Raw genomic sequence first — 17,893 nt, 5'->3', positions numbered from 1 at the left:
TCGTGAAAGCTCGGTGACGAAATGCTGCGACACTATTCGTCACCAACATGTTTGATGGGTGGTGCCATCTGCACAAAGGATGATGAATTAAATAACTGATGTGACATTGTCGCTGCATTTGCAGGTGTCCACATCGAGGAGTAGATGATGTCACTACATGTACCAGGGTTTGTACTTTCATATACAGTGGACCTACTTTTTGTGGACACCTTTCTATTGAGGACAACCTCTTTAATAAGGACAGTAGTTTTTGGTTCCAAATTGGTTGTTTCCATTCAACTCGACTTCTCAGTTTAGGACACCTCTCTGTTAAAACAGCACTTTTCAGTCCCTGGGGCATTTCTGGAAATTTCATGCTATAGAGCAATTGGTTCAGCTAAGTGACAAGAACAGTACTATAAGACGGTTTTAAAAAGTTGAAAATTATTTATTTAAATGACATATGAATGGTTCAGCAGTAATTGGCAGTGTGCATTATGTAATGAAATATGATTTACATAATATAACATTTTTGTGACAAATAGTACAGATGATGGATAAATCGATACAGTGGATAGCTGTTAGAATATGCAATACATGCAATAGCATTTGTTTTTATTGAGATTTTGCGAGAACCAAGTGGTATTTTGACAAGATAATGGAAAGCCAATAACACTACAAGAACATGACTTCAATACATTGACATTGTAGTACTTGGTATACTAAAAATATTCAAAGATGGGTATCTTGAGTTAAAGTACAAGATGTATGAATGAAGGAGGCACTCTGGTAAGAAATGGTGTCGCTAATGAAAGATTAGAACAGTCCGTCTCAACCTGCCAAGCTCAGAGCGACATGCGCCTGGTTTTGCTGTGACGGGTCACATATACAAAGTTTACATAAAACAAGATTTGTATGTTTATTTAGGAGGAGTACAAAAGTTGTATATAAAATGCCGACTTCATTATGATTTATAGGACACAAAATTTGACATGACAGCATTTTATAAAATATGAATAATCTATAATGAGAATAGTTTTGTAGCACCAATGATTTGAAAATACTGAATTTATTTATTGCATGAATAGAACACAAAAAACAGGATGATTACATGATTGTCACATGCGTGAAATATATTGTCATGGATGGGCATTGGGAACAAAAAGAATTGCTGTTATCAGCTGCATTGGTAGCGATTGCTTTAGCTGATTTTCAGAAACTGACAGGAATGAGAATGTTGATATAGTGTTGAAAAAATATTTTTATAACATACATTGCATTCAAATAACACTAAGAAGTAGACGAGTACTAATTTCGCACACTTGAAAATATTTGGACATTGACTGCCACTGGTAGTGGTAGTAGAGTAATTACATGCCATCAGCAGCACTAATTCAGACAGTTTTCGCTGTGCTTCAGTAACTGACTGGAATGACTAAGTTTGATTGTGCTGAAATGATACATAATAACGTACATTGCATAAACAAAATGATTACAAGATTTGTACTGTCTTGAAATATATGGACAGGGACAGTCACTGGAAGTTTGACATGCCATCAGTTGCACTGCTCCCGACAGTTTTCACTGTGCTTCAGTAACTGACTGGAATGACTAAGTTTGATTGTGCTGAAATGATACATAATAACGTACATTGCATAAACAAAATGATTACAAGATTTGTACTGTCTTGAAATATATGGACAGGGACAGTCACTGGAAGTTTGACATGCCATCAGTTGCACTGCTCCCGACAGTTTTCACTGTGCTTCAGTAACTGACTGGAATGACTAAGTTTGATTGTTCTGTATTTGCCTCCATTTGGATTTTGTGAACAAAAGTTACTAACCTTGTGTAATTGAAGTGTCGAATTCGCCTTGGTCGAAATGATAATACAGTAAATAAATCTATTGAATGTTGCTGAAAAGAAAACACTACGTTAGAAGCCATGTACATGATAACACCACCACCACCATTATCAATATCATCACAAGTCAACTGGGGAATATGTGTGATATTTGTTCAAAACTTGCGTATATGGTATTTGCAGGTCTATTGTATTGTAACATATTTTTCACTTTCAAAATTAACTTTTTTACTAGAAATTATGAATCAATACTAACCGTAAGAAGCGTATGAAATTACAGAAGGCCTTCGTCGAAAAATGTAATGTACTTGTACTCATTCGTGTCATTAAACCTGAAAGCAGCACAGCATAACAGTGAAATTACCGTGACATCAATGGATGTCAAACTAACGTAGTGACGTAAATTTGAATTCGAAGTGCACAAATTCACAATTAAGGTTTCGAACACATTGAGAACTGAAAAACTTCATACAAATGCTTTCACACCAATGATATGATTGTGGCGCTCCTGATGAGGTATCGCCCTCTGCTAAGCAGCTTTGGTCGTAACTAGGGTAAATGTTTTTTTCAAGTAATATGAGCGATGCAATACCTTAGTTTCCACCAGCGCCACGTAGCAGTCAATGAAGTTGTGCTGGTACTCCATTAACGTCATGCTTCAAATTTGAAGAAATTAATATTACCTTCATCAAGTACGTAATAATATTACACCAGGCCTTTGTCGAAAATGTAGATCTCGAAGTCTAACTGTAATGAAAGAAAACATCAATGTGACAATATGGTCTACTATGTATGAGGGGGAGAACGGGTATTTTCGGGACACTGGGATGGGCCGAAAATAACTGTCGGGATTCGGGATAGACACCCTTATTTTAGCGGGATTCGAGACAAGCCGTGTTTTGCGCCACGATTCGGCTAAAATTGCGTATTGGGAAACGGGATAAGCCTTTTTTCCTAACGGGACGTCGAGACAGTTACCCCCCCTTCCCCGTTCCCACCCTCATGACATGTAGCATTGTTTGTAGGCCTATTGTTACTCACAATCTATTTTTTTGTAATTGATACTGGTAGTATCAATGTGAAATATGCCACACGTTGGGAGCATGCAAGGCCTAGTACAATACACCATCATCACAATCAAATATTTCAATAATACACTGTCAACGAGAATGAATGTTCAACCATCAATCACGTGCATTGTAGTAGTGTAACGGAAGTCGTTATGGGCCTTGCATGGTTAATGGTTATGTCATAATTTTGACCTGGTTTGCTTGGGCCTATAATTTGGTAATCTCCTGAGGTATTTTCAAGTGATGATCGTTGGTCTCCTTTGTGTTCTGGGCTAATGATTTTAGCTTCTTTTGTGTGGCTTACTTTGTAATAGGGTTGGTGAATTCTGGCTGTTACGGCAGGCATTGGTTCGTTGAGATGAGGTAATCTTTCTGTATAAAACTGGGCCCTAGCTTTGATCAGTGTCCATACCTAGCGCGCTTGCTACCAGACGGGTAGACCTTTTCTTTCTGTGATTTTGCTTGGTTCCTATGGCTGAGTAGAGCCTACATTTTTGTCTCATCTCTCTGAACCGCTGCATGGTGTGACACGCCCAATCTTCACCATGTATGTCATGTACATGGGAACGTTTGCTGACTTTTGGCTTTTCTTGTGAGTATAAACCCTCAAATTCCGAGTTCCGTATTTCTGCCATGTGACCTATAATTTTACCCCCTTCGTGTGCCTCTAGGGCTGGGTTTGTCAATATCCTGTTATGGCCAGACTGACCGGGTTTTCCTGAGGTTTCTTTTAGTTTGTTTGAGTTGGAACTTTGTGTGAAGAAGCTGGGCAAAGTTGCCCACAATTCCTGTCCGACATGTCATGATCATGTCACTTGTTTTATACTGGATTTTGATAGTGTTTAATCTTGTTCTGACTTCCCTGCTTGGCATAGGTTTTGAGTTACATAATCAGAAAGTGATTCCAGGTGATACAAGTTCTGGGGAATCTTAGTTCGGAGTGTTCCATGTCTTGGTTGGTGAACTGTTTTGGGCCACCCTGTATAGATTTACATTGGCTTTGGTTCATCTGACTGGTACTTTGATTAATAGGTGATTTCTCCTCCAATTAGATGTCGTTTTGACAGGGGAATTTAGGCTTCTGGGTTGTTGGTAGAACAAGTGTGGTGAGAAGGAATTTGGGTAACCTGGGGTCATATCTGGTTGGCCATGCAGTTTATTGGGTTGGATGAATGTGAAGTGAAATCTGGAATCTAGTTTGTTCATAATAAACATATTTTGGGTATATTCTAGCGCTTATAATTTATCGGTCAATGCACACCCCCACAAACTCTGGTTCTCGTCAACGCTGGTGAAGGTTCATTCATTTTGCCAGGGGTTGACGGGAACTCATTAACGACAATTCCATTCACAAGGACGGTCGTTACAGTAGTGTACATCCCCCATCCCATGACGGCTTGCGCCCCGCTGACACGACGAGCACATGGCTGAGCCAATCCATCGCCTATACACTACTTTACAAAAATCGACACCTACTGAAACTTTCACTAATTATTCTCGGAAATGTACTTTATCGTTACATCAATAAATGCACATTCGAATTTCAAAACTACCACTTATTTTTGCCGTGAAACTGACCTGAGTTATCGAAACACCGTCACTGCGAAAAGAGGAAGAAGCAGGTCCGCATTTATCGAAATATTGCTAAATATAATTGTCAAAATGTCGACCAAATTACCAATTAAATCACAATAAACTTATCAAATGTTCACTCATGCCTTTGGGTGAAAAAATACTGATTTTTCAATCATTCTCAATTTTACAAATCACCAATCACAAAAAGAAATAATGATGCAATTACCCAAAATAGATGAGATTTGACCACTGGTATAATTCCGCCATCTTGGATATCGGCATCGTCACCACCACTTCAAATTCTAAAGTCTTATTCAGGCCTAATATGTGTCACCTGCTGTGGTAAAATGGCTTGTTTTATCAATGAATAACAAAATATGATCTTTGTAAATAAAATCGGAGATCTTCTGGTGTGTTTTTATGTGAATTTATTACGAACTATCAATGCAGCGCAGGGCAGCCATCGTGTTCTCATGCGTAGTGGCGATGCGATAGCCATCCGCGGCACTGCTTTTCAAGATGGTGGCAATTGCCCAGTGCTAGAGGCGTTGTAAGGAAAATTGAGAGCAGGCCCCTAATGAATGAACTCTCAACGATATCGATATATTTTCGTAATTCCAGCACAACTGTTCACCAATGAACGTCCACCGACAATCCCACTTAACGAATATTAATATCAATTCATATCATGTATCTTAAAACGCTTTTATTTCATTTTAAAAAGAGTTATCGAGTGAACGATGACCTCCTACCGTACCCTCGAAATAAACAGCCAAAATGACCACAAAAACACCTTTTTAGAAAAAAACAGCGATTTTTACGAAATAAATGTCATCAGAGACACACCTAGACACTAATTTAGCTAGGTATGCACAGTAATAGTGTTGGTGCCGATTAGCGGCAAAGTTAAGAAATATTCACTTTAGTTTGTTACCACCCCAGTTGGTAACCGCGCTGGTCAGTTTCGATAGCAACTCAACCTAATTAGCATATTGCGTGGGTTTTCCCCGGCAGCTAGGTCATCACCTACGTCATCCGAGAGTTTGGTATGCGAGGAATGTTGTATGACGTCAATTCAATTATTGTTTATGCATTCTTGGCGTTGGTCTGGGGGTATATAACGTGGGTCCTCTGAGCATTTGGCAGAACCAACCAAGGGAGCTTTCCTGATTGCTGAAGGAAGCAACAAAGTTAAATAGCAAGCAAGCCAGCTAGCGCTAGCAAGCGTCGTACTAACAGTAACCGGTGAAACTTCTGCCCGAAGTTCAGAGCCCGAGTATATTCCAACTGACCAAGCCAAGTCCAAGTCCTCAAACCTATTGTCCCCATTGAAACCCTGGTTCAGGAGATTTCTGGCGAGATAGATCCTCTGCCGACAAAGATTGGTGTATGTCCGTGCCGTTTGAATATACAAGTTTAAAGGCGTAAAAGTTATCTTACTTTCTTGCAAAGATTATTCTCAGTAGCAGCATCAGGGAGCTGACCCAGGCGTCAATTTTGAGGTTGGCACCGCAACACGATTTAACTTTGGTCCTCACCAAGAATAATCCATAATGGAAGGGCAATATCTGCGAGAAATTGCCAACAAAGAACTGCCGCCATCCAGGCCAGAATCTCGTAAGAGTGTACAGAGCGAGCACAGTGTACATGAAGCAGAAACTGGGTCAACAGCTGATCGACTACGGAGGCCCGTGAGGCACACCGTCGCTTCAAAGATGCTCGATCCCGATGAGTTGGCAGCAGAACAACTCGTGCAAATGGCAAGAAGCCGAGGGGGTTATGCCGCACAAATGACAATGAGGCATAGGCAGTTCAACGAAGCCTTTGAGCAAGGGCTGCACACCTCACTCCTACAGCAGCCGCTGGGTGATCTCGAAAACGCCTTTGAAAGGTTCAGAGACATCCATGACAACTATGTCAGATTGGCCGCTGCTGTAAACCCGGCCCGAGCTGTTGAATGTCGGGAGCATTTCCAGAATATGCTCGGGCTTATCCAAAGCGTCCGCTTTAAGTTTGATCAACGGATGAGGCAGGAAGACCTAAACGACAAGCTGAGTCCGTCGGATAGTGTCTCCCAACAAGGCAGCAGCTCATCAAAGACAAGCAGGGTGTCTAGTTACCTAGCGATCGCTTCAGCCAAGAAGGCCGGGCTGACGGAGAAATCCCGTCTGCTCAAGCAACACCAGTCAATGAAAATGAAACTGCAACAAGAAATCGAGGAAGCTGAGCGACAAGCTAAGGTGTCCGAGTTGGCGCTGAAAGAGAAGGCCAGACAACTCCAGTTTGAAAGTGAGCGCATGACCTTAGAGGAAGAGCTCCGAGCAGCTGACGCTGAGGAACAGACCTTAGTCAAGCATCTGGACCGTGACAGAGCCCCCGATCCAGTCCTTTCGCCTGTCATCCAAGATCAAGTTAGGGTTCCTGAGAGACAATTTATGCTTAACCCTTTGGTTCCGGAGTTCCATCAACGACAGTACAGCAGTACAACACAACGCCCTCGAGCGTCTCCAGATAGGCGAACGGCTCCTGACGTGAAGACAGTACCTGCTCCATATGAACCAGATTGGCTGATTTCCTTTGAGCCTACCGCCCAGAGATGCGATCCAGCGACTTTGGTTCGAGCTGCCGCTCCAACCACGATGTCGCAGCCTTCCCAAGACGTCGCCAGGATGCCACAGCCAGTACCGGCCGACATGACTTACCGCACTGGCTCAGCCGCCTCAATGTCACAACAAGTGGCCGAGATGGTGTACCGGCCCATGCCAGTGATGATGTCACATCCTGCCGATGACGTCCAAGCCGCCATGCCGCGCCAAGCAGTGCCAGGCACGATCTCACAACCAGTTCCGGCCGAGATGGTGTACCGGCCCATGCCAGTGATGATGTCACATCCTGCCGATGATGTCCAAGCCGCCATGCCGCGTCCAGCAGTGTCAGTCGTGATGTCACAGCCAGCTAAAGTTGCCACGCATCAAAATGTTACGACTACTTCAGGGAATGTCTCAGCACATCCGAGTTATGTAATCCCTGCCATTGATACGTCATCAAGCCAAGTGCCAGTAGCAGCTCCTCTCGATATACAGCGACAGCTAATCGATGCCTTGCGTCTTCCCAAGACCGGTCTTCAGAAGTTCGACGGAGAGCCGATGCAGTATTGGGCGTTTATGAATAGTTTTGATAGCCTGGTGCACAGAGCCTGTGTTACAGATGGAGACAAGCTCAACTGCCTGATGGAATACTGCTGTGGTAAAGCTGCCCGAGTAATTCGTCCTTGCGCTTTGATGTCACCATCAGCAGGATATGCCAGAGCTAGGGAGCTGCTGAAGGAGCGATTTGGTGATGAATATACCATTGCGAAGGCTTGGGTGAAGAAGATAGTTGAAGGCCCACCAGTAAAGACCAACTCTGGTGAAGCGCTGCAGGAGTTTACTGACGATGTCCGGGGATGTTACGAAACGTTAAAGGCCATGAATAAATTGGCAGAGGTCAACTCTCAAGACCGGATGGCAGACATCTCAACTAGACTTCCCCTTTATATCCAGTCGAGGTGGAGAAAGGAAGCGCATCGGTCGAAGCTACGGACAAAGTCATATCCAGACTTCAAAGCCTTTGTCACCTTTCTCGAAATGGTGTCTGGCGAAGAAAATGATCCAGTCTTTGGCAAGATACAGGCCAAGGATAGAGTTGAGAAGAAGCGAACCTTCCCACAGAAGAAAACAGGCGTCAGTTTAACAGTGCAAGCGACCGGCAAAGATAATCAGGCGACCAAAGCAGCCAGAAGCAGTCCAGCTAAAATCAAGTCCGTCACCAGCGATGCTAAGCCCGAGACCAAGAAGATGAATTGTCATATATGCAGCCAGAGTCATAAAGTTGCAGCCTGCCCTAAGTTCAAGGCCATGGAACCCACAAGACGTCTGGAGGTTGTGAAGGAGAAGCGGTTGTGCTTCAACTGCCTTGACTTCAGCAACCATAGCTACCGTCAATGCCACAGGTCCAGTGACTGCCATGAGAAAGATTGCAAGCTCAAGCACTCTCAACTCCTGCATGCTGCCATGGTAAAGAAGGAACATGCCGCTGTCGCGAAGCCTGCTACTCCTCCCAGCCAAGTCAAGACTGATGGTGCAGAGAATTTCGCCTGTGACTCACTGAACAAAGATTCAACACGCATTGCCTTGCCGATTGTCTCAGTCTACGTCAGGGGGAAAGGGCAGCACGAGTTCATCAAGACAGACGCGCTGCTAGACTCCGGCAGCAACAGAACGTTCTGCTCTAAGTCCTTGTTTTCCCAGCTCAAGTTGGAGGGATCAAGAACAGCTCTGTCTTTGGAGACCCTCGGTCAAAGTGCAGCCACAGATGCCATCGAAGTGTGTCTTCAGGTTACACCGACGTCCAGAAAGGCCAAGAAGAGAAGTGTGCTGGACTTGCCCAGGGTGTATGCCATCGACAGCTTTCCAAATAGCATCGCAGGACCGAGTCAGTTGGATATCGGCAGATGGCGTCATCTTACGGGAGTATGCGACAACTCTGTCGACGACAAGGGGGTTTCGCTGCTTATTGGCCAAGATGTCCCACAAGCCATTCTTCCGCTTGAAGTCCGCCGGGGTCGAGATGATGAGCCGTATGCGATCAGAACCAGCCTAGGGTGGACTCTGAACGGTCCAATTGGTGGTCAACCAGCAGACAGTACGGCTGTCTGCTCCTTTATTCAAGCTGGCCTTCCCGAAAAGATGAACCATGAACGTGTCTTGGAAGTCCAAGTTGAGCAGTTTTGGAGACTTGACGCCTGCCAGTCTCTTGCAAGTGGCCAGCCCCAGATGTCACAAAATGACAAGAAGGTAGTCGGCGTGTGGGACAAGTCAGTCAGCTTGGTGGACGGCCATTACCAGCTCAACATCCCGTTCAAGAAGACGCCTCCCGAACTGCCGGACAACCGTATGATGGCCGAGAAAAGACTCCAGTCTCTGGGCCGAAGATTGAGCAGAGACCCCGCATTGCACGACAAATACAGAAGTGGTATGCAGGATCTGTTGGACAAGGGCTTTGCAGAGCCAGTTCCAGAAGATGAGATGTCGCAACCGGGTAGTGTTTGGTACCTCCCTCACCATAATGTCGTCAATCCCAGTAAGCCGGAAAAGTTCCGTATCGTCTTCGACTGCGCAGCCACATATGCTGGGACTTCTCTGAACGACCAGGTCTTCCAAGGCCCCGACCTGATGAACAAGCTGCTTGGTGTTCTGATGAGGTTTCGCGAATGCCCTGTTGCCGTTATGGGAGACATCCAGGAGATGTTCCACATGGTCAAGGTCAAACCCGAATTCAGAGACGCATTGCGATTCCTATTTTGGAAGGATGGTGATCCCAAGAAGAAACCTCAAGTCTACAGAACCTCTTCGGAGGAGTATGGAGCCCGAGTTGCTGCAGTTACGCCCTGAGACGAACGGCTGAAGACCATAAAGACGAATTTCATCCCGATACCATAGAGACAGTGTTACAGGACTTCTACGCTGACGATTGTCTAAAATCCGTACCCGGTGTTGATGTCGCTGTCAAGCTGGTTGAGGAATTGAGAACGTTACTTTAACTGGGAGGATTCCGACTCACGAAATGGTCTTCAAACAGCAAAGAGGTCCTCCTGTCCATTCCTGTCGAAGACAGAGCGAAGACCATAAAAGATCTCGACCTGACGTCCGACTCCCTACCAATTGAGAGAGCCCTCGGTGTCCAATGGGACACGGAGACGGACACGTTTGGTCTCAAGATTCGCTATAAGGAACCAGTCTTCACGAGGCGCGGTCTTCTTAGAATCACCAGCTCTATGTACGACCCCCTGGGATTGGTTTGTCCATTCGTCCTCGAAGCGAAGATGATCTTCCAGACAGAATGCAGATCCGACAAAGGATGGGATGATGAAATGAGCCCCGCCAGCATCAAGAGATGGCAGAGATGGTTGGATGGCCTGCCCAAACTAGAAGAGTTTCAAGTGCCAAGGTGTATTCATCCGACCGATTTCGGCGACATCACTGAAGCTAGATTACATCACTTCTCCGATGGATCCGCCGATGCCTATGGTGCTGTGAGTTACCTGAGATTGGTGAACAGTGACGGCGCTGTGCACTGTACGATACTGATGGCGAAATCCAGACTGGCGCCGATGACACCGATGACGATTCCTCGCCTGGAGCTGTCCGCTGCCGTGCTCGCTGTGAAGATGGACAACCTCATACGTCGTGAGATAAGATTGCCCCTGCAAGAGTCGACATTTTGGACGGACAGCACCATCGTTCTCCAATATGTCAAGAACAAAACCAAGCGTTTCCAGACCTTTGTCGCCAACCGTGTAGCCGTAATTCATGATGGTACAAGGCCAAGCCAGTGGCGTTACGTGGGGACAAAGGACAACCCGGCTGATGATGCGTCAAGAGGGCTGAACGCCGAACAGATGTTGTCCGACACCAGATGGCGCCAAGGTCCGGCGTTCCTATGGTTGAGTGAAGACAGTTGGCCAGAAATACCAGAAGGACAGCCTAACCTGCTTGAGAGGGATCCCGAAGTCAAGAAGGAAGCCAAGTCCTGTGCGGTCGTGACGGTTCCTGACGATTTCATAGTAAAGCTGTTCAACAGATATTCAAGCTGGCCTCGACTACTCAAAGCAGTGGCGTATCTTTTGAGATTCCTCAAGTGGCTACACAAGAAAAGACCCAAGATGAATGACCGTCTCTCCCCTGAAGAACTGAAGGCAGCAGAACGAGCTATTCTTCGATGTCTCCAGAAAAGGCATTACAGCAACGAGGTCAACGCCTTGAGATCAAATACACGCATCACGAAGCAGAGTTCAATATTTGAACTAGAGCCGTATCTGGACGAAGACCAGCTCCTGAAAGTGACGGGACGCTTAAAGAATGCTTCGATTCCTGACCCAGCCAAGCATCCAGTGATTGTGCCGAGAGATGACCACGTAACAACACTCATCGTACGAGATGCGCACGAGCGGCTTTGCAGGCACTCCGGCAGAGAACACGTTATGGCGAATTTACGGCAGAACTACTGGATTCCACAGGCCCGTCAGCTGGTGAAAAGAGTTCTCAGAGACTGCATTGTTTGCAAAGTGCTTCACGGCAAGCTGGGGCAGCAGAAGATGGCAGATCTCCCGCCTGAACGAGTGACACCATCAAAGTATCCCTTCCAGTGTCTGGGTGTTGACGTTTTTGGTCCCTTTTACGTTAAGAGAAGACGTTCTCAAGAGAAGCGCTATGGATGTATGTTTACCTGTTTGTCAATGCGAGCGATTCATCTAGAGAAGCTTTCGTCCATGGACACAGACTCCTTCATCAACGCCCTAATCCGATTCTGTGCAAGACGAGGAGTTCCAAAGCTGATCCGGTCCGACAATGGCACCAACTTTGTCGGCGCAAACCGTGTGCTGCGAGAATCGATTGCCCAGTGGAATGAGAGTCATCGCCTGAAAGAATACTTGCTGCAGAACCACATTGATTGGACCTTCAATACCCCTACAGCGTCGAATATGGGCGGTGTCTGGGAGCGCAACATCCGAACTGCCCGGAAGGTGATGAACTCCATACTACTAAAGCAGTCCCTCGATGATGAACGCTTGGATACGATATTTGCCGAAGTTGAAAACGTCGTGAATAGCCGTCCGCTGACTGTCGTCTCCAACGATCCCAAAGACCAACTCCCGCTAACACCGAATGATTTGCTGCGTCCTTTTGGAAAGGGATTCCCGTCGCCAATCGGAACCTTTGGAAAGGCTGACATGTTCGGAAAACGGTGGAGACATGTCCAATTCGTCGTCGATCAGTTTTGGAAGAGATGGACCGCTGAATACCTCTCTGCTCTTCAAGTCCGATCAAAGTGGATTGCCGAACAGCCGAATATACGCGTAAACGATTTGGTCTTAGTTCTCGACCAGTCTTTAGCAAGATCTCACTGGCCGTTAGCACGAGTCACCGAGACGTTCCCCGGAAAAGACGGATTGGTACGTTCTGTGGAGCTGAAGACAGCCTTTACTGACAAGATGGTGCGGCCGATCAACAAAATCGTTTTGTTGGAGGCAACTGCGGATGATCACAACCAGGATTAACTACATTTTCTGATTTGGATTAACGTTTTAGTGCACGCTAGTTTTGGACTTGCATTTTGTGTCTTGCATATTTAGTTCAGTGCAGGACATCAGCATTCGCATAATTGTGGATTATGTGTGTGACATTCATTTGGACTTGTGTACATGTAGTTAATATTTTGGACTACTCTTTGGACTATTCCATTTGGACTTAATTAATTCGTTTGGGTTATAATTCATAGGAATATTTGGATAGCAGTTACTCTGGGAAACTGTAAGTGTTATATGTTAGGTAAATGCGCCCTCCAAGTTTGCATTTAGGGGGGGCCGATGTTGGTGCCGATTAGCGGCAAAGTTAAGAAATATTCACTTTAGTTTGTTACCACCCCAGTTGGTAACCGCGCTGGTCAGTTTCGATAGCAACTCAACCTAATTAGCATATTGCGTGGGTTTTCCCCGGCAACTAGGTCATCACCTACGTCATCCGAGAGTTTGGTATGCGAGGAATGTTGTATGACGTCAATTCAATTATTGTTTATGCATTCTTGGCGTTGGTCTGGGGGTATATAACGTGGGTCCTCTGAGCATTTGGCAGAACCAACCAAGGGAGCTTTCCTGATTGCTGAAGGAAGCAACAAAGTTAAATAGCAAGCAAGCCAGCTAGCGCTAGCAAGCGTCGTACTAACAGTAACCGGTGAAACTTCTGCCCGAAGTTCAGAGCCCGAGTATATTCCAACTGACCAAGCCAAGTCCAAGTCCTCAAACCTATTGTCCCCATTGAAACCCTGGTTCAGGAGATTTCTGGCGAGATAGATCCTCTGCCGACAAAGATTGGTGTATGTCCGTGCCGTTTGAATATACAAGTTTAAAGGCGTAAAAGTTATCTTACTTTCTTGCAAAGATTATTCTCAGTAGCAGCATCAGGGAGCTGACCCAGGCGTCAATTTTGAGGTTGGCACCGCAACAAATAGTACCTGAAGTGATCGATTTCAAGGAGAAAATACACTGAAAACAACTTTTCAGGAACAGAAATAAGATCACATTGTGAATAATTATTCACATTGGATGAGGTCAGGTATTGGGTAAGACCAGATTTTAAAACCGGTTTTAAAACCGGTGTAAAAGTAAAAAGTGTCCCCCCTGGAAAAAGTGTCTGGCCCTATTGTATTCTGCAATATGGTTCTATAGAGACCCTGACGGTCAATAGCTCAGAGATTGAAGCGCATAATAGAATCCTTTGTTCCCGGACATTTCATCCTAGGACATTTTAAACTTCTACACCGGCTTTAAGAAAGTTTTAAAGGGTAACTCGTGTCAAATTTCACCATATAATGTTTTAGCTGTTTTTGACAAATGACTACGTCACTTTCTCATAAATCGGTAAGGTTTTCGAATCGAAATGCACATTTTCTAGAAATTGATGGTTTAATCCCGCCCGGACGGCTCGCTTCGATGCCATTTTCGTTGATGACGTCACAACATGAAAATTTTCGCGGTCGCGGTGGTTTACATTCAGCGATTTTATAATAAATCTTATCAAAAATGGAAAATTTGTGATCAACAATTAAAAACGGACGTATTTCCGCAAAGTTGTAAATCACATCATAGTATCACTTTAAGCTAAAACTGGTATATGACCTCCCAACATGTTTTTGGTTAAAACTGTCTCGAAACTGTCTTTAGACCGATTTAAGTTAAAACTCTGATAAAACTTTGGAAGTTTTAATCTTAACAGAGAGCTAAAGGTTTTTTTCAAAATGCACTACCAAATGTACATGGTCGGTTTTAAGTCCTAGGACTTAAGACTTTGCTGAGGTCAAATATCAGAATAAAACCAACAGTCATGTTTGCTCTACCTGTAATAGTTGCTGTTGCTAAGCAAAGAGGGGACAACTTTGTAAGAAAGTCTGCCTACAGCGGAGAACTAATAGAGAGGCATTTGAGACTATACCAGCGCATGATGCATGATAACTGATTCAGCGAATCCTTGAGTTTTAGCCTGGTTTTATCTAAGGTTTTATCTAAGGTTTTATCTCGGTCTCAATCTAGTCTTAATCCTAGGGCAGATTTATGTGGTCAAATTGAGACCGAGAGTTGGTTTTAAACAAAGATAACTTGGTTTTAACTCGGTTTTGTCTTAAACACAATAATTGACCTAACCCATTGCCGGCTGCGCTACAGCACCTCTGCTGTTTATGGAATAATATAAACCTTTTAGGAAGCCTGAACTGCTCTCCCTCTTGGTCTGTTCCGAAAATGCATATGTTTGTTCAGTGACCATGTCATTATGGTCAACATGCCCCTGTACCATGTCTCTATGAACCCTGGATTATGGTGGTTCATGACACATGTTATGTAACTCTCAGTGTCATCCTCAGTTCAAATTGCCTCTTTCTCCATACAGCTTTTACCAGTTACCTATTGCCTACCCTTATTTGTCCCCTCCCACCTCTATTACCGGAGCTGCTGTTGCGACAATATTGGCCAAAGCAGTCTGGATGTACACGAAATGCTCTTTAATGCTACAAATATAGTAAACATGATCTCACGTAAAGAAATTTAAAATTTTTCCAATTTTTCCAGGTATCATCACATGCAGAGTGACGCCAGAAAGCCCAAACTTACCGGTGATTTCTCCATTTGCTATGACCCTCCTGCCGTCGCCATTCAAAAGGAACCTGTTTATCCTTGCCAATGAGTTACAGTCCGCGTATAATCTTATGTACCACAGAATTGCACAAGATTACGACTTCCTCAATGAAGCCTTTAGGGAAATTAGGAAATCTGACGATTTTTTACAAAGACTCTTTGAAATCTACGAATTGGTGCGAAATGAGAGTGGCGCGCCCCCTATTAGCCTGGAGATCAGTCGTTCAGATTATATGGTCGATGGGCCTATCGGCTCCACCCAGATGATCAAGCAAATCGAGTACAACACTATCGCATGTGGAATGGTGGTGTTCGCTCCTGGGATGTACGATTGCCATAGGTAATTTTTAGAATTTTGTTATGTATTCTAGTACAAGACACTAAATAAATCCGTGCCCAACCCCAACATGACAACGCGCACATGCTGCTATGCATTATGTACACAATACCATGGCGAAGCTAGGCCGACACCGACCTTAAAAGGGTTGACCATGCGTACCACCATTTTGGCTAGAACTTGAAATCCTAAAGCAATTAGAACTCCTTCTAAACAAGGTGAATGCCCATTTCAAGGGTGCTAGTCAGTTCATTGTTTACCAGGGAACAGACTCCCACCATTGAAATTGGCATTCACTTCATTTTGAAGGCTTCTAATTGCTTTAGGATTTCAAGTTATAGCCAAAATGGCGGTGCTTATGGTCAACCCTTGAACACACCGACTTTCGAGCCGTCAACATCAATGCACAGTGGACAATCGTGTGACTACCAGACTGCGACAAATTGTATTATCCACACGACTGCCCACTGTGAGTCGAAAATAAAACCACCGGCTGCGAAATGCTGAACCACAAGACCTCCTAGCGCCCTGCTCTCGCCGACGACACAAGAATATTTGCTTCTTGTGTAAAGTTTAACGAGTATGATATATCCAGACCCAAGGATCTATAGCTATATCCACCTTGTCAGTCTAGTGTCTCACCTCCGAAGTTGAAATTGTATACCGTTTGTGGTCGGGCTTTATTTCGAAAGTACATTACTTCAGTTTTAACGTTATTCACCGCCATGTGCCACCGCTCACACCAACTCTCTAACACATGTAACATGTCTTGTAAGTCCTGAGGTGCGCGATAAGTACCATGTCATCTGCGTATGTGTATGCGTATGGGGTAGTTGTAAAACAAGAAACACAGAAACGAAACAGAAACACAGAAACACAGAAACGAAACGCAGAAACCAGTCTTGTGGCGAATTCTGGTCTGCAGACTCCATCTTGTTGGCATGGTTGTGGCCGCGAACGCGGGTGTAACTAAAACTGGTATTCAGTCGGAATGGAAGGAGGAATGCTCATTTCCCAATACCCCTTTTAGCCTCATCAACGTGTGCGCAGATTGGCAGCATCCGGCCTTGATCGTGCCAATACACTACATGTATGTACTACACGGCGTAAATAGAAAATAGTCCTTCGAATAGCGAGTCCTGTTCTTTTGTACATTCCATGGCCTGTGCACGACACTAGGCTGAACTTCCCTACTGCAACCTCATTAACATAAACAGATATTTAAAGGGACTATTTAAAGGCAGCAGCTGGGCAGGCAAGATTGAGTTACTCCAAGTCCAAGTCTAGTGCCCGCCCCCCCCCCCCACTTTACTCTATTCTAGTCGCCAAAATTGGTCTCTCACGTCTCACATAACGTCGAAATGATTCACCCATGTACTGGTACCGTACCTTGCATTTAGTGCTGCATCAGACGGGATTTGTAGGATGATCCTGGTACTTCATGTAAATTGAACACTACAAGGCAAGATGTTGCACTGCACCTTCATTTAAAATAACATGCTGTAGGAATCGAATCGAACCTACCAAAGTACTACACCACCACCTCAAAAGACTTCACCCATATCGTGCCGCCCCCTCCCCCCCCAAGTTGCTCCATGTATCCCCTCAACAACTCTATTGCATTCCGGCTGGCCGCAACCCACCAACCTCAGATTTTACTTTTAAACGACAATAACAACGGATTGGGCAAGGAAAGTATCGGCGTGCCGCTTGATTCCAACTTTTATGAAAACCCGTTTGATTTTCGTTTCTGCGTTTCGTTTCTGCGTTTCTGTGTTTCTGTTTCGTTTCTGTGTTTCTTGTTTTACAACTACCCATGCGTATGTGTCCACTCCTCTATTCAAGGCTTTGATATCACTTGCCAGGTCATTGATATACATGTACAATGCAAACAGTGTTGGTGACATACAGCCTCCCTGCCTTACGCCGCCAGTCATATTGAATTCAGCTGTGAAGTGCCCGTTTATTCTGATGCGCGCCGTAGTATTACTGTACATAGCCCTCACACTATTCAAGAAGTGTCCGCGGATTCAAAGCGAATGCAATTTGTGCAACAATAGACTGCGGTTGATGAAGTCGAACGCTTTTGAGAAGTCGACACAGCACTCGTATTTGTCCTTTTTCATTGCTCTCCTGTTTCGGATTAGGCCTACTGAGGTCAAAGAGTAGAATGCTGTGGTCTCAACATCTTCGGCCCGAACGAAAACCATTCTCCTCACGGAAATCGGCCCTTCAATCAATGAATATCGGGAGAATCCAACTTACCTCGACGCGAGTCCATGTCATAAACATTTTCTGAGTTCTAATAATACCGTAATGTAGTAGGGGTAGCATCGTAGATC

At 44.8% G+C, this 17,893-nt stretch overlaps 1 protein-coding gene and 1 long non-coding RNA gene across 7 annotated transcripts in view; one reads left to right on the top strand and one right to left on the bottom strand.

Annotated features, from left to right (window-relative positions):
- The window catches only part of LOC135497113 (glutathione synthetase-like), a 43,925-nt gene that overhangs the window by 10,357 nt on the left and 15,675 nt on the right, over positions 1-17,893 (top strand). Inside the window, exon 2 of the mRNA XM_064786831.1 lies at positions 15,149-15,554. Within this exon, the coding sequence (XP_064642901.1) occupies positions 15,149-15,554 (406 nt within the window). The remainder of the gene's footprint in view (positions 1-15,148; positions 15,555-17,893) is intronic.
- LOC135497158 (uncharacterized) lies at positions 170-13,622 on the bottom strand. Of its 6 annotated transcripts, none has more exons than XR_010448776.1 (4): positions 2,527-3,776; positions 2,100-2,175; positions 1,826-1,896; positions 170-1,605 (listed from the first exon to the last, which is right to left on the bottom strand). It is a non-coding gene; the product is annotated as an uncharacterized LOC135497158 (long non-coding RNA). The 6 variants fall into 6 exon arrangements; XR_010448778.1 differs by having other exon boundaries at positions 175-1,429; XR_010448780.1 differs by lacking the exon at positions 170-1,605 and adding an exon at positions 13,540-13,622 and having other exon boundaries at positions 1,613-1,896; positions 2,527-2,590.

The sequence above is a fragment of the Lineus longissimus genome, chromosome 12 (genome assembly GCF_910592395.1).
Source record: "Lineus longissimus chromosome 12, tnLinLong1.2, whole genome shotgun sequence".
Taxonomy (NCBI): domain Eukaryota; kingdom Metazoa; phylum Nemertea; class Pilidiophora; order Heteronemertea; family Lineidae; genus Lineus; species Lineus longissimus.
The sequence above is the reverse complement of the archived record's forward strand: the minus strand, read 5'-3'. Positions and strand labels throughout refer to the sequence as shown.